Source organism: Phyllobates terribilis, unplaced genomic scaffold, assembly GCF_046119375.1.
Source record: "Phyllobates terribilis strain yellow unplaced genomic scaffold, ASM4611937v1 Scaffold_12__6_contigs__length_324123572, whole genome shotgun sequence".
Lineage (NCBI taxonomy): Eukaryota > Metazoa > Chordata > Amphibia > Anura > Dendrobatidae > Phyllobates > Phyllobates terribilis.
The window spans coordinates 24,041,810-24,065,712 of NW_027362772.1; the positions used below are offsets into that span (position 1 = coordinate 24,041,810).

Genomic DNA, 23,903 nt, shown 5'->3' on the forward strand with positions numbered 1-23,903 from the left:
CTCGTCAGAGATCCCAACAGGAAAACATCCTGGCCTACCTGCGGTCTGTCAACTCTCGCCTGGACACACTGTCTGTCCCACCTGTGTCTGCCTAAAGTCCAGCGACACCCGCTCCGGCAGCGCTGCTACCTACCAATACCACGGCATCCAGCCTAGGACCTCGGCTTTCTGCACCTCCTTGTTTTGGAGGTGACCCCGTACTATGTCGGGGCTTTCTGAATCAGTGCGCACTGCACTTTGAACTTCTGCCACATCAGTTTCCCTCCGACCGGGCCAAGGTGGCGTTCATCATGTCTCACCTCACCGGGGAAGCACTGGCATGGCTTAACCCTCTATGGAAGAGAGGGGATTCACCTGGTGTACGATCTTCCGGCTTTCCTCACTGCCTTCCGGAAGGTCTTCGATGAACCCGGACGAAGGATCTCTACTGCCTCCTCATTGCTCCGTCTCACCGTGGCCCAGTATGCCATACGGTTCCGTACCCTCACTTCTGAGCTTGCCTGGGACGAGGCCCTGGTGTCCACCTTCTGGGAGAGCCTTTCCAGTCGGATTAAGGACGAGTTAGTCGGCCGGGACATTCCTACCATCCTAGATGACCTGGTGTCACTAGCAACCCGGATTGACATCCGTTTCCTTGAACGTGCTAAGGAGACTACCCGGGAGAGAAGATTTCCTTGTATTGCTCCTACTTTCCAGAAACCTGCTTCCCAATCTGCAACTCCCCGGGCACGCTCGCCCGAACCTATGCAGATCGACCAGGCCAAGATGGTCAAATCTCACCAAGAGACACGCCGAGCCGAGAGGAGCTGTTTCTACTGTGGTAGTAAGGAGCACCTGATTCGTTCCTGCCCGGTTAAGCCGGGAAACTCCAGTGCCTAGGACCACTCAGAGAGGTCGTCCTAGGCAAAAGTAAGTCCTCTCCGTTCTTGACTTTATCTGTCTCTATTTCCTGTGGAGAGAACCGCTTCTTTGAAACTGCACATCTGGATTCCGGAGCCGCTGGGAATCTCATATCCCAGTCCCTGTAGAGAAGTATTAAATTCCTACTAAATCTCTGGCCGAACCATTGGCAGTCGCTTCCGTGGATGGAAGAATCCTTCCGGTGACCATCTTGGTCATCACGGAGCCCGTAACCCTGCAGGTGGGAAAGCTGCACTCAGAGAGGATTTCCTTCCATGTGCTTTCTGGACTCTCTCACCCCCTTTTGCTAGGTCTACTCTGGCTACAGAAGCATGAACCCATTCAGAATTGGCAATCCGGTGAGGTGCTCCGTTGGTGGCAGGATTGCCATGAGACCTGCCTGGTTCCAGTTTGCCTGGCTTGACCCCCATCTACTCTGACTAATTTACCCGGTCTACCGGCACCGTACTGGTCCTATGCTGATGTCTTCGACAAGAAGGAGGCAGAGACTCTGCCACCCCATAGGCCATATGATTGCCCTATTGACCTGATACCCGGTGCCACTCCACCCCGTGGGCGTATCTACCCATTGTCGTTGGCCAAAACCCGGGCCATGTCGGAGTACATCGAAGAAAATCTGGCTAGGGGATTCATCCGGAAATCTTCCTCCCCGGCTGGAGCCGGATTCTTCTTCGTTAAAAAGAAAGACGGTTCACTACGTCCATGTATTGATTATAGAGGACTCAATCAAATCACTGTCAAAAACAAATACCCCCAGCCGCTCATCTCTGAGCTGTTCGACCGCCTTAAAGGCGCAAAGATCGTTACCAAGCTCGATCTTCGTGGGGCGTATAACCTGGTTTGGATCCGCCAAGGAGACGAGTGGAAGACGGCATTTAATACCCGGGACGGTCACTATGAATACCGTGTGATGCCCTTCGGTCTCTGTAATGCTCCCGCCGTCTTCCAAGAATTAGTTAATGACATCTTTCGTGACCTCTTATATTCTTGCGTGGTGGTGTACCTGGACGACACCTTGGTCTTCTCTCCGGATCTTCCCTCTCATCGGAGGGATGTTTGTCAGGTCCTGCTTAGACTTAGGCAGAATCACCTATATGCAAAATTTGAGAAATGCCTCTTCGAGCAGTCCTCTCTTCCGTTCCTGGGCTATATCATCTCTAAGACAGGTCTACTGGTGGACCCTGAGAAGGTCTCTGCCGTCTTAAAGTGGCCCCGTCCGGAAGGGTTGAAGGCGATTCAGCGATTCCTGGGCTTTGCCAACTATTGCCGTCTCTTCATCCCACATTTCTCTTCCCGGACTGCTCCCATCTCTGCACTCACCCGAAAGGGAGCAAATCCTAAGGAATGGCCGTCCGAAGCGGAAGAGGCCTTCCTCTCTTTAAAACAAGCCTTCTCTTCTGCCTCTGTGCTGCACCATCCAGATAACAACAAACTATTCTTTCTGGAGGTTGATGCTTCCTCTTCCGTAGTCGGAGCGGTGCTCACCCAGAAATCTCCATCCGGGAGAATGGTAACCTGCGGCTTCTTCTTCAATCTCTTCTCCTCATCTGAGCGCTACTACTCCATAGGAGACCGAGAACTGCTAGCTATCAAATTGGTGCTGGAGCAGTGGCATTACCTGCTCGAGGGGACTCTGCACCCGGTGGTCATCTATACTGACCACAAAAACTTGGCTTATCTTCAGATAACGCCCAAAGACTCAATCCGCGTCAGGCCCGGTGGTCTTTGTTCTTCGCCCACTTTAACTTTACCCTACATTACCGCCCGGTTGACAAGAACATTAAAGCAGAAGCCTTGTCCTGATCCTTCCTATCTTCCAATCAAGAGGAGGAGCCTATGCATATCATCGATCCCTCCAAAATGATGAATGTGGCCCCCTTGGATCTGTCTCGTCTCCCACCCGGTAAGAGGTTTGTAGCGGTTCCGGATCGTAAGAAGGTTCTTCACTGGGGTCATTCATCCAAACTAGCCGGCCATGCTGGCCAGAAGAAGACCTTCCTGCTCATTACCCGGCATTACTGGTGGCCTACCCTGCGCCATGATGTGGTAGACTTCGTCACGGTCTGTTCGTCCTGTGCCCGCAACAAGGTTCCCAGACATCTTCCTGCCGACCGTCTCCTGCCTCTTCCCGTACCTGCTGCCCGTTGCAACACATTGCTATGGACTTTATTACTGATCTCCCTGTTTCTGCCGGTTGTACGGTCATTTGGGTGGTCGCTGATTGCTTTTTTAAAATGGCACACTTCATCCCTCTGCCTGGTCTCCCGTCTGCATCTGTGCTGGCTAAGGATTTCATCCATCACATCTTTCATCTCCACGGCCTACCCCTCCACATTGTGTCTGATCGAGGGGTCCAGTTCACTTCGCGCTTTTGGAGAGCTACGTGTAAGCTGCTGGATGTCACCCTAGATTTCTCCTCCGCTTACCATCCGCAGTCCAATGGCCAAGTGGAGCGTATCAACCAGATCCTTACCAGCTACCTCCGGCACTTCGTCAACGCTCACCATACCAATTGGGTGGAGCCCCTACCATGGGCCGAGTTCTCCTACAACAACCATGAGAGCGAATCTTCTTCCAATTCCCCGTTCTTTGTGGTCAACGGTCAACATCTCCGGATTCCGTTTCCCGTTTCCGCTTCAGTGGACAACCCGGCCATGGAGTCTCTGGTCAGCGAATTTTCCACTATTTGGGAGGACACTAGATCCGCACTTCTTCAATCCTCCGAGCGGATGAAGAAGCATGCTGATAAGAGACATCTGGATCCACCTCAATTCCGTCCGGGAGACAAAGTTTGGCTCTCCTCCAAACATGTTCGTCTCAAAATACCCTTCTATAAGTTGGGTCCACGGTTCATCGGCCCATTTGAAATCCTCAAGCAAATCAACCCAGTAGCCTACAAGTTAAAACTCCCGGCCACCTTACGGATTCCCAACTCCTTCCACGTATCTCTCTTCAAACCAGTTGTGCTTAATTCTTTTTTCGACAATCCAGGTACCTACCCAGCTCTGGTCTCCGCTGAGGACGTCTATGATGTAGAGAACATTCTGGCCACCAAGAGGGTAAAAGGAAAAACCTTTTTCTGGTGGATTGGAAAGGATTTGGCCCAGAGAAGAGATCTTGGGAACCTAGGGAGAACATTCATGCCCCGCTTCTCCTTAAAAAAATTTCTTGCTGGCCTGAAAAAGAGGGGGCGTAAATGGGGAGGGTACTGTAGCATCGGCGTCTCTGCATCCTGCCCGGCAGAGACGCCGTCCCCCTTACTGCCGCGGTCCTGCTCCGGCGTCTTCTGGCCTCTCTGCAGCTGCTGCTGGGGCACGCAGCTTCCCCGGCTCTGTGCTTAGGGCACGTGCGTGCGCTCCCCCCTCTTAAAGGGGCCACACGTGCCGTCCTAAAACGTCCCCGGCCAATGGCAGGAGGACTTCCCCTATAAAAGGCACCTCCTCCAATATGGAGGGGCCCGTGCAAGGTTGTAGCTTTGTGTGTGATGCTCTGCTTCAGCCCTCAGGTCCCGCTGCTAGCCTGACTACAAGTCCAGCCCGCCAGCCAGACTACAAGTCCAGCCCGCTAGCCAGACTACAAGTCCAGCCCACCAGCCACTGAACCACAAGGTTAAGCACATGGGCCAGGCATGGTACGTGTGTGAGCTCGCCTCGCCTCAGAGCCGCCACTAGGTTCCGGCCATTGTCACACATGACCATGCCTCACTGTAGGTTCAGCGGTGTGAGCCACAGATCTGCCTGCTCTTTCAGAGCTGTCCAAACTCTTCAGCATTGTGCGGTTTGTCACCTAAGTGTAGCATCGGTGTCTCTGCATCCTGCCCGGCAGAGACACCGTCCCCCTTACCGCCGCGGTCCTGCTCCGGCGTCTTCTGGCCTCTCTGCAGCTGCTGCTGGTGCACGCAGCTTCCCCGGCTCTGTGCTTAGGGCACGTGCGTGCGCTCCCCCCTCTTAAAGGGGCCACACGTGCCATCCTAAAACGTCCCCGGCCAATGGCAGGAGGACTTCCCCTATAAAAGGCACCTCCTCCAATATGGAGGGGCCCGTGCAAGGTTGTAGCTTTGTGTGTGATGCTCTGCTTCAGCCCTCAGGTCCCGCTGCTAGCCTGACTACAAGTCCAGCCCGCCAGCCAGACTACAAGTCCAGCCCGCCAGCCAGACTACAAGTCCAGCCCACCAGCCACTGAACCACAAGGTTAAGCACATGGGCCAGGCATGGTACGTGTGTGAGCTCGCCTCGCCTCAGAGCCGCCACCAGGTTCCGGCCATTGTCACACATGACCATGCCTCACTGTAGGTTCAGCGGTGTGAGCCACAGATCTGCCTGCTCTTTTAGAGCTGTCCAAACTCTTCAGCATTGTGCGGTTTGTCACCTAAGTGTAGCATCGGCGTCTCTGCATCCTGCCCGGAAGAGACGCCGTCACCCTTACCGCCGCGGTCCTGCTCTGGCATCTTCTGGCCTCCCTGCAGCTGCTGCTGGTGCACGCAGCTTCCCCGGCTCTGTGCTTAGGGCACGTGCGTGCGCTCCCCCCCTCTTAAAGGAGCCGCGCGCGCCATCCTAAAAAGTCCCCGGCCAATGGCCGGAGGACTTCCCCTATAAAAGGCACCTCCTCCAATATGGAGGTGCCGTGCAAGGTTGTAGCTTTGTGTGTGATGCTCTGCTTCAGCCCTCAGGTCCCGCTGCTAGCCTGACTACAAGTCCAGCCCGCCAGCCAGACTACAAGTCCAGCCCGTCAGCCAGACTACAAGTCCAGCCCGCCAGCCTGACTACAAGTCCAGCCCGCCAGCCTGACTACTAGTCCAGTCCGCCTGCTTGTCTACTCTCCAGCCCGACAGTCTGTCTACAGTCCAGTCCGCCAGTCTGTCTATGGGCTCTGTCCGCCAGCTTACCTGGAAGCACCTGCCTGTTACCTGCCGTGCCTACCAGCCAGCCTACCTGGAGGCTCCTGCCTGTTACCTGACATGCCTACCAGCCAGCCTACCTGGAGACTCCTGCCTGTTACCTGCCGTGTGTGAGAGTGTGAAATGTGATAACAGCAGGAGAGCACTAGGACCCTGTGACTTTTGCCTGGCTGGGCTCAGAGGAGGGGCAGTGCTAGAAACTGTGTGTATTCTAAGAGCGTCTGATGTGTGAGTCTAGACAGGAAGTCTGTGAGAAGGAGCTGCAAGAAAATGCTGTCTTTACACTCTTCCATGTGGAGTTTGTTTACCCCTTTCTCTGTTTAAGGACAAGTGCTGAGCTGGGGAAGCTGTTAGGCTCTGTGGAGTTTTGTGGAAGTCCATGCTGAGTGGATTATAGACTTTGTGCTGAAGGAGTCACGTGTCGAGTGATGAAGGGACTGAGTAATCCATTTCTGTGACTGAGCACGCGGTTGGTGTACTGGATAACAGTGAGAGACTTCAGGAGGAAAGAAGGTTTCTGGTGCCATTTCCACTGAGAGGATATTGACAAGACTTTGTGAAGAGATCTTCCCAGACCTTAATCTGAGGCTACAGGACTAAAGTCCCCGGCGTGTGGGCTCGGCATCGGCCAACAAGACAAGGAATTTTTGCTGTTTTGTGAACTTTGTTTTTGTTTTGGCGCCAAAGTTTTCCGGGACTAGCTGCAGCCACCGTGATTCACAGGCCTGTGATAGACTGCATCTGAGGTTAACGGTACCATAACTTTAAGATATTCGGATATCCTGATAATAAGGGTATAAGAGCAATTGATATAGTTTCATGCATTATTATTGTTCATAGTGGTAGGATTGTATGCAGTGTGCCATCTCAGGGGGTCCGCATATACCGCCCTCACTAGACTGACACAGTGTTTAGGTAAAATTGTTCCAGATCTCTAGAATAATTCACACAAGCTGGAAACCTTGAGATTGGCACATTGATTTCAGCTTTTGCTGATTGTGTGTATTTAGTAGAGACAGTGTCCCAGGCAGAATGTGAGACTGATTCATTCAATACTGAATTTTAGTCTAATCCCTATTTTAGTAAAGAAAGTGTTGTTTATTTCTGTCTCTGTCTCAGTTTGTGACTCACTGGTTCTCTCTCGGACCTCCGGTCATTACACGTGCCTACCAGCCAGCCTACCTGGAGTCTCCTGCCTGTTACCTGCCGTGCCTACCAGTCAGCTTACCGGGAGGCTCCTGCCTGTTACCTGCCATGCCTGCCAGCTCGCTTACCTAGAAGCACCTGCCTGTTACCAGCCGTGCCCATCAGCCCACCTACCTGGAGGCTCCTGCTTGGTACCAGCCATGCCGTGCCCATCTGCTGTACCGATCAGTCCCTACCTTCTGACCCATGGGAGTCACCTGCTCTCATACAAGGTCGGTCCCCAAAGTAGCACCTGCCGTACGGCCTTGGTCAGTCCGAGTTGATACCTAGTTACGCCCCTCTGGTCCCTCCTTGCACCGCAGCACAGAGGTTCCACGACCCGGATCCGTAACACTAAGCATATTAGCTTCAGCACAGCCTGTTGCCACTTGGCCAAGGCAGTGCTGCAGTGCTTCCAGCTTGTGACTGATGTGGTAATTTCAGAGATGGAGGCTGAAGAGGAGGAGGAGGCTGAGGAGCATGAGGTGCAGGAGCTGTAGACCATGGGGGCAGCCCTGATTGACCTAGGGCCCGCAATCCTTGGCATCGGGAGGACGTGTTCCGTCCCAAGGTCCAACTGGGTACTGGCTTCCACTATGTTAACCCAGTCTGCCATCAGCGAGATGTACCATCCCTGCCCACAAGCACTTGTCCACGTGTCCGTGGTTAGGTGGCCTTCCCTGGTAACTGCGTTGTTGAGGGCACAGCTAATGTTTTGGGACACGTGCTTGTGTAATGCGGGGACGGCACACCGGAAGAAATAGTGGCAGCTGGGGACCGAGTACTGATGGACGGCCGTCGCCATCAAGTTGCGGTATGCTTCCGTCTCCACAAGCCTAAAAGGCAACATTTCGAGCGCAAGAAGTCATGAAATGTGAGAATTTAGTAGTGTGGCCTGTGGGGCGTTGGCTGCATATTTGCGCTTGCGTTCCAAGGACTGGGGTATTGACAACTGAACGCTGCGCTGAGACAAGGACATGGATGTGCTTCCTGATGCTGCTACTTGAGAGTGCGCAACGACAGGTGCTGGGCAGGATGCATCTTCGCATGCACCATGGAGAGGGGATGGGCTTGCATGCACAACAGCGGAAGAAGCAATGGTGCAGACACTGTTCCTGGACCCCGGGGTTCGGCCCACAAGGTCGGGTGCTTTGCTGTCATGTGCCTGATCATGCTGGTGGTGGTCAGGCTGGTCGTTTTGCCACTCCAGCTGATGCTGGCCTGCCAGGTGTTGCAAATGGCCTTTTTGGGGTTATCGGCAGAGTCTTTAAAAAACAACCAGACTCGGGAAGACCTAACAGTTGTACCTGCAACTTCCTTTGTCTTGGTGTTACGGGGCACGGTTGCCTGCCTTCTGTCTGCGGCCACCACACTGCTTCTTCCTGCCTGTTGGGGTGCTCTGCCTCCCTCCCCTGTGTGCTGCTGTCCTCACTCTGCATGTCCTCCTGCCAGGTTGGGTCAGTTACTATATCATCCACCACCTCGTCTTCCACTTCCGTATCCTGGTCCTACTCCTGACTTTCTGGCAATTGTGTCTCATCATCGTCCACCTCTTGTGACACTTTCCCACCGTCGCCTTTGTGTGACCGTGGCTGCTCAAATATTTGGGCATCGCTACACGCGATCTCCTCTTGCCCCGCTTCAAGTGGCGGACCAGACTCACGGCTACTGAGGCTTGACCATGTGGAAGACAGGGTGGTGGTGTTGGCTAAGTGACTGGAAGCATTATCCAACTATCCAACCAACAACCTTTTGACACTGCTATGGGTTCAATAGTGGTGTGCTGCGGTCCCCTAGGAATTGGGACAGGAAGGTCGGGCGAGAAGATGTGGGTGTTTGTTGTGGCAGAATTTCAGCTTGTCCTCAGCCTCTGCATGCACCATTACCATCATGTCCAGTTCGCCGTCCCTTGCCACGTGCCTTGCCCATTTTAAATGGAGGACAGTATCTTCCACGCTCACTACAAATGACTGAGTTTGGAGCGAACTTATATGTGATCCGTGTGACGGAGAAAACAGAGTTTTAAATACCTGGCCTGTATGTAAGTAGTTTGAACAGCAAACTGGTGGGAATTGCTTCACTGACACACTAAAGGAAATTTTTAATGGAGGCCAGAAATGGCAGTATTTTCTGACAACGTATATGTGATCCTTTTGATGGAGAAAACACGGTTTTAAATAGCTGGATTTCTAGCGCTGTAATATGGAAAGGACGTGGCTGTATTCTGTAGTGCCAACAAGCAAATGGCGCAGAAAAACTGTGTTCTCTCAATTGCTTTTTAAGCAAATAGTGAGGATTAAGATCCAAAAAAAGTATTCCTGGCCCCTGAGACCTGGGCCTTTGTATAGAAATATCTAACAGCAGCAGAAGGCAGAACTGGAATGGAGCCTCTTGTCCTATGTGCACTGTAGTCTGCTGTATACCCTGCCTGCCTGCCTGCCTGCCTATATACACTGCCTGCCTGATATCTCAGAAGATGGATTAGTTAATCCTCAAAAGGACTGTTTGTTAACATGGATATGTGTAATGTACGGTTTTTCTCCCTACACTACCTAATACACAAGCAAATCTCTCCCTGACGCAGCAGCACCTCTCCCTACTGTGCCTGATTTTGGAGTCACTGTGACGAGCACAACGGCGCCAGGTCTGATATAGACCCGATGACGCTATGCGGCCAGCCACTCACTGTAATGCCACAAGCAACATGGCTACGGCATTACAGTGAGTGGCAGGCAATCCCTGCATGTTGATTGGCATTCTAAACAGCGCCAAACATGCAGGGAGGGGACCAAAGCTCCCTCCGAGCAACCCCGGAAGTACTCGGCGAGCGCCAAGCATCTTGAGAAGTGAGATGCTCGGGCGAACATCGAGCAGTAGCGAGCATGCTCGTTCATCACTAGTTCTCTGTCAAAAGTGGTACATGCCTATAACTGTGCAAAGAGCGATGCAACAGGTTACTCACCCTTCTTCCTATTGTATGGACGATCGCCAAGACTGCCAATCAACATCATGTTTGATACTCCGGTGTCAGAGACTTACAGAATGTATCTGGAGTACATTCGGAAATGGAAGGAACGGATGGCAGAGGCATACAACATAGCGTCCAAAGTGGTTACTCAAGGACAGAGCAAGAGTAAGGAGTACTATGATTGAAAATGTTATGGAGCAGAATTAGCACCGGGAAGCCGGGTGCTAGTCAAGAACATACGTGAGAAAGGTGGTCCAGGAAAACTTTGTTTATACTGGGAAGACAAGGTGTATGTGGTTGTGAGGAGGAAAGCCGATGACAGTCCAGTGTATGAAATCCGATTGGAAATGGGAGACAAGAAAGCCAGTATAGTCCATCGGAATTTACTACTACCTTGTGATTATTTCCCACCACAACAAGACTTCCCAGAAGTAGACTGACATCCTCCGAGATCGACTAAGGGACCACCACAGACTGAAGCTCCAGAGGTGGATAGTGACCTTGAAAGTTCCTATGAAGAAGAGCACACTGTTGTATTTTTCACAGGAAATGATTGTGGTGGAAGAAACTCATGTGACCGAAGAACCCGGAGGATGTCGACTCGAGAAGTGAGGAGGCCCGTGATGCTGACGTATGAGACACTTGGTGAACAGAGTCAAGTGCCAAGGACTGTCGACTAGAAACAGGTGTGGACCAGGTAAGCCCACTTGAGTGGTATTCACCACCGAGAGACAGTATGAAAGATGTTACCTGGTGGAAAGACTTGTTTTCATGCTTTGATTTTCCTTTAAAGACTTTGTAGAAACAAAGAACTGTTAAGGCCTAGTGAGAGAGAGAGCTGGTTGAAGACGTACTAAAAGCTCCTGCTGAAGAGATGCTGATTGTGTTGTTTGTGTTAATTATTTATTTCTTACAGGAGTACTACAAGAAAAAAGTCAAAGAATAGGTTGTTATCAATGTTTATAAATGTTATGCCAATTTCACAATGCCGATTTGTATATAAAGCTACTCAACTTTCACCACTGTCTCAGAATTGGTCAGATTGACAAGGTGAATGTCGAGGACAACATTCAAAAAGGAGGGAAGAGTATGACATGCAGAAGTAGTGCTGTTGCTTCAAAAGCATCCAGCAATTATAAGAGTTAACATAGTCACAAGAGACAGGAAGTGTTGTGCTTCACAAGTATCCAGCAACAACAGGGGTTAGTAGCAAAGTCACAGGAGACAGGGAGTGTTTTAGCAGAGCCCCATGGGGATTGTGGGGAAGTTGTTTACTGTTCTGGCTGGAGCCTTAGAGAAAGGTAGTGTGTTATCTGTATCTGACAGAAGGCAACTGAACTGGATTCAGATCAGGAGAGAAACTAAACACAGGTCGGATAAACTCCCTGAACTAACAGTGCAGCGTATTATCTGGCAAGAAGATAAGGACTGGAAGGAATTGTGTCACAGAGATCATCTCCCTCATCAAACCCTCCCCCCCATCTCCATGCAGGATAAAGAATGCTGTGTACTAGTGAGTCCTTGTGAAGGAAAAGCCTGCTGTTTATACAAAGAAGTGTGCTGTCAAGAGATCTAATCTGTGCTGAATTATGCTACTGAAGAGACTGACATTACTGTGCCTGCTTTATGAGACTGTACTGTAATGAAAATCATTGCTGTAATATCCCTGCACTGGTCATGCTTCAGATTAAATTCCACTTTTAAACTGTTGAAAAAGACTCTTGTCATATGTGTCTGGTCAGCAACTGAATCTATCGTGTGCCTGAGAGAAGCTGCAGCCTATGGTCGCCCTGAGTAACAGTTCCCCCAGGATTCCAACGAATTCATGAAACCCATCTCGCCCTATCTGAAACTAGCAGCATGCGTGTAACAAAAGGCTCGCTTGTACAGTGTCCATTACTATTGCTGATTTTTTTTAATCTAATAATTGGCTCTGGGTTCTTAATATTATAAATCTGAGGTTTTATTCTCATTTATTAGAAGTTGCAGAATCCGGATTGTAGAAAATTATGAATCATTGTTTGCTAAGGGCAGAGCGGTGAGAGAGGAGACAATGTGGCCATGTTGTTTTAATATTTAAATACATCAATATTACTAAATGCTGTGTACACATCTTCACACATACAAACCTTAAAATCTGGTTTAACATTAAGTCTCCACCCCGGCACATAATATATAAAATCACATTATGTCTGAGTGTCCTTAGGCTCTGATCGATCAGACTACACAGAGGTAAGAGCTTTTACTCCAGCTCCAATATCATCCCTTTCAGGTGCACTTTCTCACTTGGTCAGGTGGAGCAGATCACTTAGTAGGATAATTGCCGGCTTTGAAAAAAAATTCATAAAATACCAATTTTTTTTTTATAGATCACGCATTTCGGAACATATCTAATATGTACATGCATTTGGACTTGTTTTTCTTTCTGTAGATAAATGGGGGGTAAAAGTAGAAGTGACCCCCAGTACCTGGTGCTTGGGAGGGCTCAAAATGACTAAACAGAATATTTACCAACATCAGGACAATCAGGACTTTATTAATAAATATTATTTTTCCCCCTTTCATTATTTTGGATAGAGCTTGGTCAACATGAAGATCGCGTCAGTGACTTCATTGCTGTTGCTGGGTAAGAGCTATAAAAAATTACATAAAAATGTTCAAAATCAACAAACATAATAATGAAAAAAAATATCAATAAAAAATGTGTTTTTTTTTTTCAGTTTTAATTTCAGTGCACGGATCAGTGGAGTCAAGTAAGATATATATTTCCCCACTTTTTGTATTATATACATCTGATTTTCTGATAAGTATTAAAAAATTCCAAAATAATAATATTAAAAAAATTCTCAAAAATTTGAATAATCTGGCCAAGATTTTATCAAAGAAACCAGTAGTAAAATTAATGATCGAGGAGAAAAATAAGGAGCTCATTCAGTATAAATTGTGGATTAGAAATGACCTGCAGCAATGTATTTAAAATAGTAGCTAGAACTTAGTAATAATGTTACAATGTGGTTTCTTCTTACAGATTGTGGCTCACAACCATATTTTTCCCCCATAAGATACTGAGACTATTTGGTGCAGATGATTTATCCGCCTTGAGACTGTATGGGAGTCTCAGGATGGTACTTTGTAGGTGGAGAGGGCGGGCACTGAAGGGTGGATCAGAGCACCTGGGAAAGTAAATGTAGTCTGGAGGCACAAAGGAAAGACTGGCACAAAGTTCAGAATGTAAACAATAGCATAAAATAAGTATGGATGCAGGAAGCTAAAGGTCAGCTTAAAAGGAAAATAAATGAAACATTGAGGTTTGGGAGCTCACTGCATTGAGAGCAATATTTTTTTTCTTGGTTTTCTGAAACTCTTTAAACTATCGATTTTACTTGCAATACCCCTCCTGACCACACGGTGAGCTGTAAAGAAGAAATGTAGGAATAAGCCATATTCAATCATATTCAAACCCTTAGGGGAAGGAACGAATAACCATAGCCCATTATATATGTATAACATGGAGTCTCCGGAAGTTACTGATAAAACCAAACTTTTTATTCCCTCTTCGCAGCCAGAAGAGGCTCAGAAAAGTGTGAAGGATGAGGGCAGGTCTTCAAAGGCTCAAAAACACTGAAATCTCTCTCCTTCCTATCTCTCACAGTAAACTTTTTTTTCTTCTATGATCTAGAAGATGTTCTTTATCCATACGGGCTCGATCAAGGGGACGAAGTGACCCCAACGGAAGATGATGGGACTTCCGGTGAAGTGCAGCTCTCCATTGAGTTTAAATTTTTTGGCAAAAAATATAAATCTCTTCACGTAAGAATATTTCTTTAATTCTTTTTAATATCTTTTGTTCTATTTTTTGGGATGTCACAAAAATTTTAGGAATTTTTATCAATTGTTATCTGCTGTCCTTGTCAAATATATTTTTTAAAATATAATGAAAAATGTGACTTTTGGCAACTTGTATCTACATTACATTTAACATTGTCATGGTAGTGTCCAAGGTCACGATCTATAATCAAGCAAATTAAGTCTTAAGTGCAATGCTTTCTGGGAAAACGTATGCAAAATAGCTCTCCTCCTGGAAGAAAGAAAACTGCATCTCTAGCACCACCTGTTGGTGACTACCCAGTAAGTCAATGTACAACCATTTAAAGGGCAATTATCAGGATCAGCAGCCAAATGAGAGACATATTGGTTGCACCAGAGATACAGATTTGGGGATGTGATTTTGTACACCCGTGATGGGGTCAAGATATTCTACAACTAGAATTAATTTTTCAACATTTTTATTTTTGCTTTTTTTATAAGTTGTCTGTGATATTGCACTTCAGTTCCGTTAAGTTTGATGGTGCAAAGCTGGAAAAAAAATTATTAATCATGCCCAAAAAATCATAATTCAGGCTTCCATCCTCTTCTTCCTGACTTCTGGGATAAGACTTGCTGGTGGCCATTAGGAAATCTCATTAGATATTGCACACATTGTAATAATCCCAAAGTTACACGTTTTCAATGTCCCATTTCCCCTTTTTTCATTTTTTTTCTTATTAGTTTCCCTTTAATCTAAAGTTTATTGTTACCGCCCCCTGCAGGTGACATGTGGTATTTCAAGCACAATCTGAATCATAACTTTCTATGTTGCAGGTAAATAATAATGGAGTGATTTCATTCAACATGGCAGTTTCCCAGTACACCCCAGATGCTTTCCCCCTCACTAATGGAGAAACTTTTGTCACCCCCTTCTGGGGAGACGTGGACAATGACTTGGGGGGCACCGTGTACTACCGGGAAAGCACAGACCCTAATCTTCTGCAGAAGATATCAGAGGACATGGAAAAGCACCTGCCAGATCTGCACTATAAGGCCACATGGGCATTCGTGGCCACCTGGGACCAAGTAGCATATTATGGGTCTGCATCTAAAAAGGTCAGATATACATATAACTATTAATATACTGGTATCAATGGCGGCAGATGATGACAATCTCCAGTTTTGCCAATTTTGGTGCCACCTGTAATAAGAACTTTTTCCTAATAAAGTTTCTAAACATAAATATGACATTTCCTCTATTAGGTGAACACTTTCCAGGCCGTCCTCACCAGCGACGGTTATAATTACATTGCCATCTTAAATTATGGTGACATCCAGTGGACGACTGGGACCGCCAGCGATGGAGACCCCAACACTGGACTGGGTGGGACCCCGGCTCAGGTAAGGAAAACAAGCGTAAATATTGTGTAATACCGCCTCCTGCTGGTGATCTCTGGTATGTCAGCAGATATCTGCATTTTGGAAGTTAACCAGATACATTGTAATACTGTATATATATATATCACAGGCTGGATTTAACAGCGGAGATGACACTCATTACTTCAATATTCCCGGATCCAGAACTAATGAGGTGCTGAAAATCCAGTCCACATCTAACGTCAATTACCCTGGACGATGGGTGTTCCAGGTCGATGACTTTAAGGTTCCTGGAGGCTGCATCTTCCAAGGTAATTCTTTATTTATTACAAGGTACAAGATAAGAAAAACAAGCAAAAATGATATGATTAAAACCATCAATTCCAAATCTCTCTTTCCCCTGTCCATCTATCCAACCATTCACCTCTCTGTCTGTCCATTCTTCTATCTATCTATCCATCCAACCATCTCTCTGTCCCTCCCTCCATCCCTCCATTCATCCATTCCTCCGTCCATCCCTCCATCTCTCTGTCCATGGTGGGATCACCATCCATCCATCTCTGTTCCTCTGTCCATCCCTCCATCCATCCATCCATCCATCCATCTCTCTGTCCGCCCCTCCATCCATCCATCCATCCATCTCTCTGTCCGTCCCTCCATCCATCCATCCATCCATCCATCTCTCTGTCCCTCTGTCTGTCCATCCATTCATCCATCCCTCCATCCATCTCTCTGTCCGTCCCTCCATCCATCCATCTCTCTGTCCCTCTGTCCGTCCCTCCATCCATCCATCCATCTCTCTGTCCGTCCCTCCATCCATCCATCTCTCTGTCCCTCTGTCCGTCCCTCCATCCATCCATCCATTTCTCTGTCCATCCCTCCATCCATCCATCCATCCATCTATCCATCCATTTCTCTGTCCCTCTGTCCGTCCCTCCATCCATTTGTCTGTCTATCTATCTATCCATCCATCTCTGTATTGATCACACTTGTGATGTTACTTTACATTATTTCCTTATCACAGCAAAGTTTGCTAAGGAAGGTGATGATTTCTGGAGCGAGGCCTCGTGCAGCACTAAGTGCAGGTGTCAGGGTGGTAAGGTGTCCTGTGCGGAGGAGCGCTGCCCGGCATCCGGCACCTGTGAAGCCTCAGGATCTTTCTTCACCTGCAAGACCAAGAAAAAGGGCTGCTTCTAAGACAATGGCGTCCAGACGTCATCCGCCATAACATCTGACATCACTAATCTCTACAAGTGCAAAATCGAATCTAGTCACAGCCATGGGCAACCTATTGTGCAATCAATGGCATAAGAGGTCCTAAAGAGCAGTGAGGAGACCTCCTTATGGTCCTCCTTGTATAGACACTTATGTATACATTACTCCGCTCATTGCTTCAAATGAGTGATATAAACTGTGTTTTATATATAGAGGATCATGCAATAATAAAACTCTTCTGACCACTTGTCATGTCCTTGTTTATACATTGGATAAGTCATTAATATCGGAGTCATGAACAACCCCTTTAATTCTCTTCTTTCTGTTTCCCTCTGTCCGTTCTGTTTGATGTAATAAGTCGGCTCGTCTGGTCTCAGACAAAATAATAAAGCCATTAATGATAATATCGTAGGGTGCTACACTTGTATATGGAGACCAAAGACATAAACATTTACCAAACATAACAAAAGGAGACGTTCGATTAGGTGTGAAAAAATCACAAATATAAATAATTACATAATAAAAAGTAATTAAAAACTGCCCACGGTCTGTATTACCAGTCACATGGTGATATCATGTGCTGAAATCGCAGAAGAAATGGGAGAGATGACAATAACAGCATTCAACCCAAGACTTCTAAGTTGTGCAAAGTTTCTCAAACAAACAGTAAATAAAACCAAGATACAACAGAGGAAGAGAGAAAGAATATCAATATGGATAATAACTATCAATATGATAGTAATATGATATTAAAATAGGAATAAACATACTTAGACAGTATATTATTTACACCCTTGGATATCAGGGAGCTGAGGATAGATGTGTTCATCATAGAATAGATTCCAATTTCAATGCATTTTTGCTTTAGTTACATCAACAGAAAACATGACAATAGGTTGGGCGCTTTAGTCCTATATGTGACCAATAGTGATGAGCGAGCATGCTCGCTACTACTCGGTGCTCGCCCAAGCATCTCACTGCTCGAGATGCTCGGCACTCGCCGAGTATTTCCGGGGTTGCTCGGGCGGGAACTCGGGTCCCCTCCCTGCATGTTTGGCGCTCTTTAGAGAGCCAATGAACATGCAGGGATTGCCTGCCACACACTGTAATGCCGTAGCCCTGTTGGTTGTGGGCATTACAGTGATTGGCTGGCCACACAGCGTCATCAGGTCTATATCAGACGTGGCACCCTGCTGTGTCAGGGAGAGATTTGCTTGTGTATTAGGTAGTGTAGGGAGAAAAACCGTACATTACACATATCCATTTTAACAAACAGCCCTTATGAGCACTAACTAATCCATCTGCAGAGATGTCAAGGAGGCAGTGTATATAGGCAGGCAGGGTATATAGCAGACTGCATTGCATATAGCACAAGAGGCTCCATTCCAATTCTGACTTCTGCTGCTGTTAGATATTTTTAGACATAGGCCCAGGTCTCCGGGACCAGGAATACTTTTCTTTGGATTTTAATCCTCATTATTTGCTTAAAAAGCAATCCAGAGAACACCGTTTTTCTGTACCATTTGCTTGTTGGCACTGCAGAATACAGCCAGGTCCTTTCCATATTACAGCACTAGAAATCCAGCTATTTAAAACTGTGTTTTCTCCGTCACACGGATCACATATACGTTGTCAGAAAATACTGCCATTTCTGGCCTCCATTAAAAATTTCCTTTAGTGTGTCAGTGAAGCAATTCACACCAGTTTGCTGTTCACACGGAACACATATAAGCTCGCTCCAAACTCAGTCATTTGTAGTGAGCGTGGAAGATACTGTCCTGCATTTAAAATGGGCAAGGGACGGGGAAATGGACGTAATGGTAATGGTGCATGCAGAGGCCGAGGACAATGCCGTGGGTAAGCCGAAATTGTGCCACAACAAACACCCACATCTTCGCGCCTGACCTTCCTGTCCCAATTTCTAGCGGACCGCAGCACACCACTATTGAACCCAGAGCAGTGTCAAAAGGTTGTTGGTTGGATAGTTGGATAATGCTTCCAGTCACTTTGCCACCACCAACACCACCACCCTGTCTTCCACACGGTCAAGTCTCAGTAGCTGTGAGTCTGGACCGCATATTCCTCACCCTGATCCTCCTTCCTCCCACCATGCCGAGTACCCAGAGACAACTGATCCCACACTTGGACCCTCTGAAGAGCTGTTCACTTTTCCATTTATAGATTCGGACCTCTCGCCCGGTCCACTTGAAGCGGGGGAAATAGGAGATCGCATGTAGCGATGCCCAAATATTTGAGCAGCCACAGTCACAATAAGGTGACGGTGGGAAAGTGTCACAAGTAGTGTTGAGCGATACCTTCCGATATCGGGAAATATCGGATCGGATTGGATCGGACCGATACCGAAAAAGTATCGGATATCGCCGATTCCGATACCGGAAACCAATGCAAGTCAATGGGACAGAAATATCGGAATGAAAATAAACCCTTTCTTTCCTTGTAGGTTAATTCTACATGAAGGAAAACAACTAAGAATAATGTAGAATGTATTGGGGGAGGGGTTGGAGACAATAAAGGCATAGAGGTTTAGCCCAATCAAATGGAATAGCAGGAATTAATATTTTTTTTAAAGACGTTCTGAGTTACGGAAATATTGACTATGTTAAGTTTTTTTATATTTTGTCAGATATTTATGTTTCACTACTTCCATGCTCTTCACCTTCTTTTTTACTTCTCCCACACTTTCTCCTTCATCATCCTCAGCATCCTTTTCATCCACTTCTTCTTCACCTTCTTCATCTTCTTCTTCTTCACCTTCTTCGTATTATTCTTTTTTTTTACATTCTTCATATTCTACTTCTTCATCTTCTTCATCTTCTTCTTCTTCATCATATTCTTATTTGTGGCAGGCATTCCTGTAGTTGTTATCTATAAAAGGTTGGACATTACACCTTTCGTTCTGCCCGTCACAAAAGATTTACAACAGGATTTGTCCGCGTTCAGTTTGGCCTGCAGCAGCAGGTCTTTTCCAGGGGCACCACGAGGAGGAACGGACTCACCCCCATACACTGCTTAGTCATCTTCTGCTTAAAATTTAGATATTATCTTTTGCTCTGATTTTTAGTCTTATGCTTAATGTTCTTCCGCTTTTTGCTCTGCAGCTTCTTGTATTTCTGCTTCTTGGTTTTCTGTCTCTTGTTCTTCTGTATCTTGGTGCTTGTCTTCTCTTCTTTGTCCTCTTGGTCAACTTCTTCAGGGTCATCTTCTTGGTCTTCTTCGGGGTGGTCTTCAGGGTCGTCGTCTTCGGGGGTCCTCGTCTTCGGGGTCTTCGTCTTCTTCGGGTTGGTCTTCTGGGTCCTCGTCTTCGGGGTCCTCGTCTTCTTCGGGGTGGTCTTCAGGGTCCTCATCTTCTTCGGGGTGGTCTTCAGGGTCCTCGTCTTCAGGGTCGTCGTTTTCGGGGTCCTCGTCTTCTTAGGGTTGGTCTTCAGGGTTCTCGTCTTCAGGGTCCTCGTCAGGGAGATCTAGAGTGATTACCAAGAACCATTTCAAAAAGCTTGAACTTGGAAATGTAGCAGAAGGTACAAGAAAGCTGAGGAACTACCGAGGACCAGCTGACGGTACTGGAACCCGGATGGGTAGCAGAAGGTACAAGAGCCAATGGAACTGCCGAAGACCAGCTGACGGTACTGGAACTCGGTTACTAAGCAGGAGGTACCTGTGCCAGAAAGCACTACCAAGGACCAGCAGACGTTGGTGGAACTTGGATACCGAGAAGGAGGCACCTAATCCAAAGGCACTGCCGAGAACCAGCTGACGGTACTGGAACCCGGATGGGTAGCAGAAGGTACCCATGTAAAAAAAAGTTCAAGGCCGCGAGCCGGCCGCAGTTACCAAAACCCACAGTCCTACAGGGGGTGCTTGTCCTATTGGCACTATGGAACCAGCCTTCATTGCCAGATCCCGCAGCCCACATAGGAGTCACCTAAACTGCAGGCACCATATAGTCGGCTAACCTGACCGCAACACGACAGGACAACGCATTGGAGGCAAAGTGACGTTGACACTACCCGGAAACAGCTGGCGTGCTGGAACCAGGCTGGGCAGGAGGGAGTACCCATGCCAAAGTCACTGCCGAGAACCAGCTGACGGTACTGGAACCCGGATGGGTAGTAGAAGGTACAAGAGCAAATGGAACTACCGAGGACCAGCTGACGGTACTGGAACCCGGATGGGTAGCAGAAGGTACCCATGTAAAAAAAAGTTCAAGGCCGCGAGCCGGCCGCAGTTACCAAAACCCACAGTCCTACAGGGGGTGCTTGTCCTATTGGCACTATGGAACCAGCCTTCATTGCCAGATCCCGCAGCCCACATAGGAGTCACCTAAACTGCAGGCACCATAGAGTCGGCTAACCCGACCGCAACACGACAGGACAACGCATTGGAGGCAAAGTGACGTTGACACTACCCAGAAACAGCTGGCGTGCTGGAACCAGGCTGGGCAGGAGGGAGTACCCATGCCAAAGTCACTGCTGAGAACCAGCTGACGGTACTGGAACCCGGATGGGTAGTAGAAGGTACAAGAGCAAATGGAACTACCGAGGACCAGCTGACGGTACTGGAACCCGGATGGGTAGCAGAAGGTACAAGAGCCAATGGAACTGCCGAAGACCAGCTGACGGTACTGGAACTCGGTTACTAAGCAGGAGGTACCTGTGCCAGAAAGCACTACCAAGGACCAGCAGACGTTGGTGGAACTTGGATACCGAGAAGGAGGCACCTAACCCAAAGGCACTGCCGAGAACCAGCTGACGGTACTGGAACCCGGATGGGTAGCAGAAGGTACCCATGTAAAAAAAAGTTCAAGGCCGCGAGCCGGCCGCAGTTACCAAAACCCACAGTCCTACAGGGGGTGCTTGTCCTATTGGCACTATGGAACCAGCCTTCATTGCCAGATCCCGCAGCCCACATAGGAGTCACCTAAACTGCAGGCACCATATAGTCGGTTAACCTGACCGCAACACGACAGGACAACGCATTGGAGGCAAAGTGACGTTGACACTACCCGGAAACAGCTGGCGTGCTGGAACCAGGCTGGGCAGGAGGGAGTACCCATGCCAAAGTCACTGCCGAGAACCAGCTGACGGTACTGGAACCCGGATGGGTAGTAGAAGGTACAAGAGCAAATGGAACTACCGAGGACCAGCTGACGGTACTGGAACCCGGATGGGTAGTAGAAGGTACAAGAGCCAATGGAACTGCCGAGGACCAGCTGACAGTACTGGAACTCGGTTACTAAGCAGGAGGTACCTGTGCCAGAAAGCACTACCAAGGACTAGCAGACGTTGGTGGAACTTGGATACCGAGAAGGAGGCACCTAATCCAAAGGCACTGCCGAGAACCAGCTGGCGGTGCAGGAACCCAGGGTAAATACTAAAAACAGAGTGGAGCCAGAGGTGTAATTGGAGCAAGTTTTAAATCAGTAGTACAGTGGATATGGACAGAGCAGGAGAAATTGCCGTCCGCACAGCAGGGGAACAGCTGACGTTACTGAACCCCAATAACATGGCAGCAAGTGTTGACTGTGCAGACGGCACTTCCGAGCGCCAACTGGCGGTGTTGGAGCTCAGGGATAATACTGAAAACAGAGGAGCCAGAGGTGTATTTGGAGGAGGTTTTAAATCAGTAGTACAGTGGATGTGGACAGAGCAGGAGAAATTGCCGTCCGCACAGCAGGGGAACAGCTGACGTTACTGAACCCCAATAACACGGCAGCAAGTGTTGACTGTGCAGACGGCACTTCCGTGCGCCAACTGGCGGTGTTGGAGCTCAGGGATAATACTGAAAACAGAGGAGCCAGAGGTGTAATTGGAGCAACTTTAAAATCTGTAGTAGTGAGAATGTGGACAAAGCAGGAGAAATTGCCGTCCGCACAGCAGGGGAACAGCTGACGTTACTGAACCCCAATAACACGGCAGCAAGTGTTGACTGTGCAGACGGCACTTCCGTGCGCCAACTGGTGGTGTTGGAGCTCAGGGATAATACTGAAAACAGAGGAGCCAGAGGTGTAATTGGAGCAACTTTAAAATCTGTAGTAGTGAGAATGTGGACAGAGCAGGAGAAATTGCCGTCCGCACAGCAGGGGAACAGCTGACGTTACTGAACCCCAATAACACGGCAGCAAGTGTTGACTGTGCAGACGGCACTTCCGTGCGCCAACTGGCGGTGTTGGAGCTCAGGGATAATACTGAAAACAGAGGAGCCAGAGGTGTAATTGGAGCAACTTTAAAATCTGTAGTAGTGAGAATGTGGACAGAGCAGGAGAAATTGCCGTGCGCACAGCAGGGGAACAGCTGACGTTACTGAACCCCAATAACACGGCAGCAAGTGTTGACTGTGCAGACGGCACTTCCGTGCGCCAACTGGCGGTGTTGGAGCTCAGGGATAATACTGAAAACAGAGGAGCCAGAGGTGTAATTGGAGCAACTTTAAAATCTGTAGTAGTGAGAATGTGGACAGAGCAGGAGAAATTGCCGTCCGCACAGCAGGGGAACAGCTGACGTTACTGAACCCCAATAACACGGCAGCAAGTGTTGACTGTGCAGACGGCACTTCCGTGCGCCAACTGGCGGTGTTGGAGCTCAGGGATAATACTGAAAACAGAGGAGCCAGAGGTGTAATTGGAGCAACTTTAAAATCTTTAGTAGTAAGAATGTGGACAGAGCAGGAGAAATTGCCGTCCGCACAGCAGGGGAACAGCTGACGTTACTGAACCCCAATAACAAGGCAGCAAGTGTTGACTGTGCAGACGGCACTTCCGTGCGCCAACTGGCGGTGTTGGAGCTCAGGGATAATACTGAAAACAGAGGAGCCAGAGGTGTAATTGGAGCAACTTTAAAATCAGTAGTACAGTGGATGTGGACAGAGCAGGAGAAATTGCCGTCCGCACAGCAGGGGAACAGCTGACGCTACTGAACCCCAATAACACGGCAGCAAGTGTTGACTGTGCAGACGGCACTTCCGTGCGCCAACTGGCGGTGTTGGAGCTCAGGGATAATACTGAAAACAGAGGAGCCAGAGGTGTAATTGGAGCAACTTTAAAATCTGTAGTAGTGAGAATGTGGACAGCGCAGGAGAAATTGCCGTCCGCACAGCAGGGGAACAGCTGACGTTACTGAACCCCAATAACACGGCAGCAAGTGTTGACTGTGCAGACGGCACTTCCGAGCGCCAACTGGCGGTGTTGGAGCTCAGGGATTACAGTTCAGGTGGTAGAAACATGAACAGAACACGAGACCTGGATACTGTTGCCAACCAATTATTTATTCTGGAAGAGGACTGGCAAATTCATGAGAGAACCAGGCTTTATTCATTTTGAGAAAAGTAAGCCGGTCAACGTTATCGGAGGATAGTCGCATGCGACGGTCTGTTAGTACACCACCTGCGGCACTAAAGACGCGTTCCGATAATACACTAGCAGCAGGCCAAGCTAGCACCTCCAATGCATACTGACTAAGCTCTGGCCATGTATCCAGCTTACAGACCCAAAACTTGAAGGGAGAAGAGCCGTCTGGGAGT

At 48.2% G+C, this 23,903-nt stretch overlaps 1 protein-coding gene across 4 annotated transcripts; it reads left to right on the top strand.

Annotated features, from left to right (window-relative positions):
- Nucleotides 1–12,108: 12,108 nt before the first annotated feature.
- Nucleotides 12,109–16,617, top strand: LOC141171962 (alpha-tectorin-like). Of its 4 annotated transcripts, none has more exons than XM_073655697.1 (8): nucleotides 12,109–12,203; nucleotides 12,549–12,597; nucleotides 12,692–12,724; nucleotides 13,654–13,781; nucleotides 14,613–14,894; nucleotides 15,042–15,179; nucleotides 15,307–15,466; nucleotides 16,180–16,617. In XM_073655697.1, exons 2-8 carry the CDS (start codon nucleotides 12,561–12,563, stop codon nucleotides 16,350–16,352), a joined length of 951 nt encoding a protein of 316 aa, XP_073511798.1. In that variant the 5' UTR covers nucleotides 12,109–12,203; nucleotides 12,549–12,560; the 3' UTR covers nucleotides 16,353–16,617. The 4 variants fall into 4 exon arrangements, with proteins under 4 accessions (XP_073511798.1, XP_073511796.1, XP_073511799.1 ...); XM_073655695.1 differs by having other exon boundaries at nucleotides 12,110–12,203; nucleotides 13,651–13,781; XM_073655698.1 differs by having other exon boundaries at nucleotides 12,119–12,202; nucleotides 12,544–12,597.
- The last annotated feature ends 7,286 nt before the right edge of the window (nucleotides 16,618–23,903 follow it).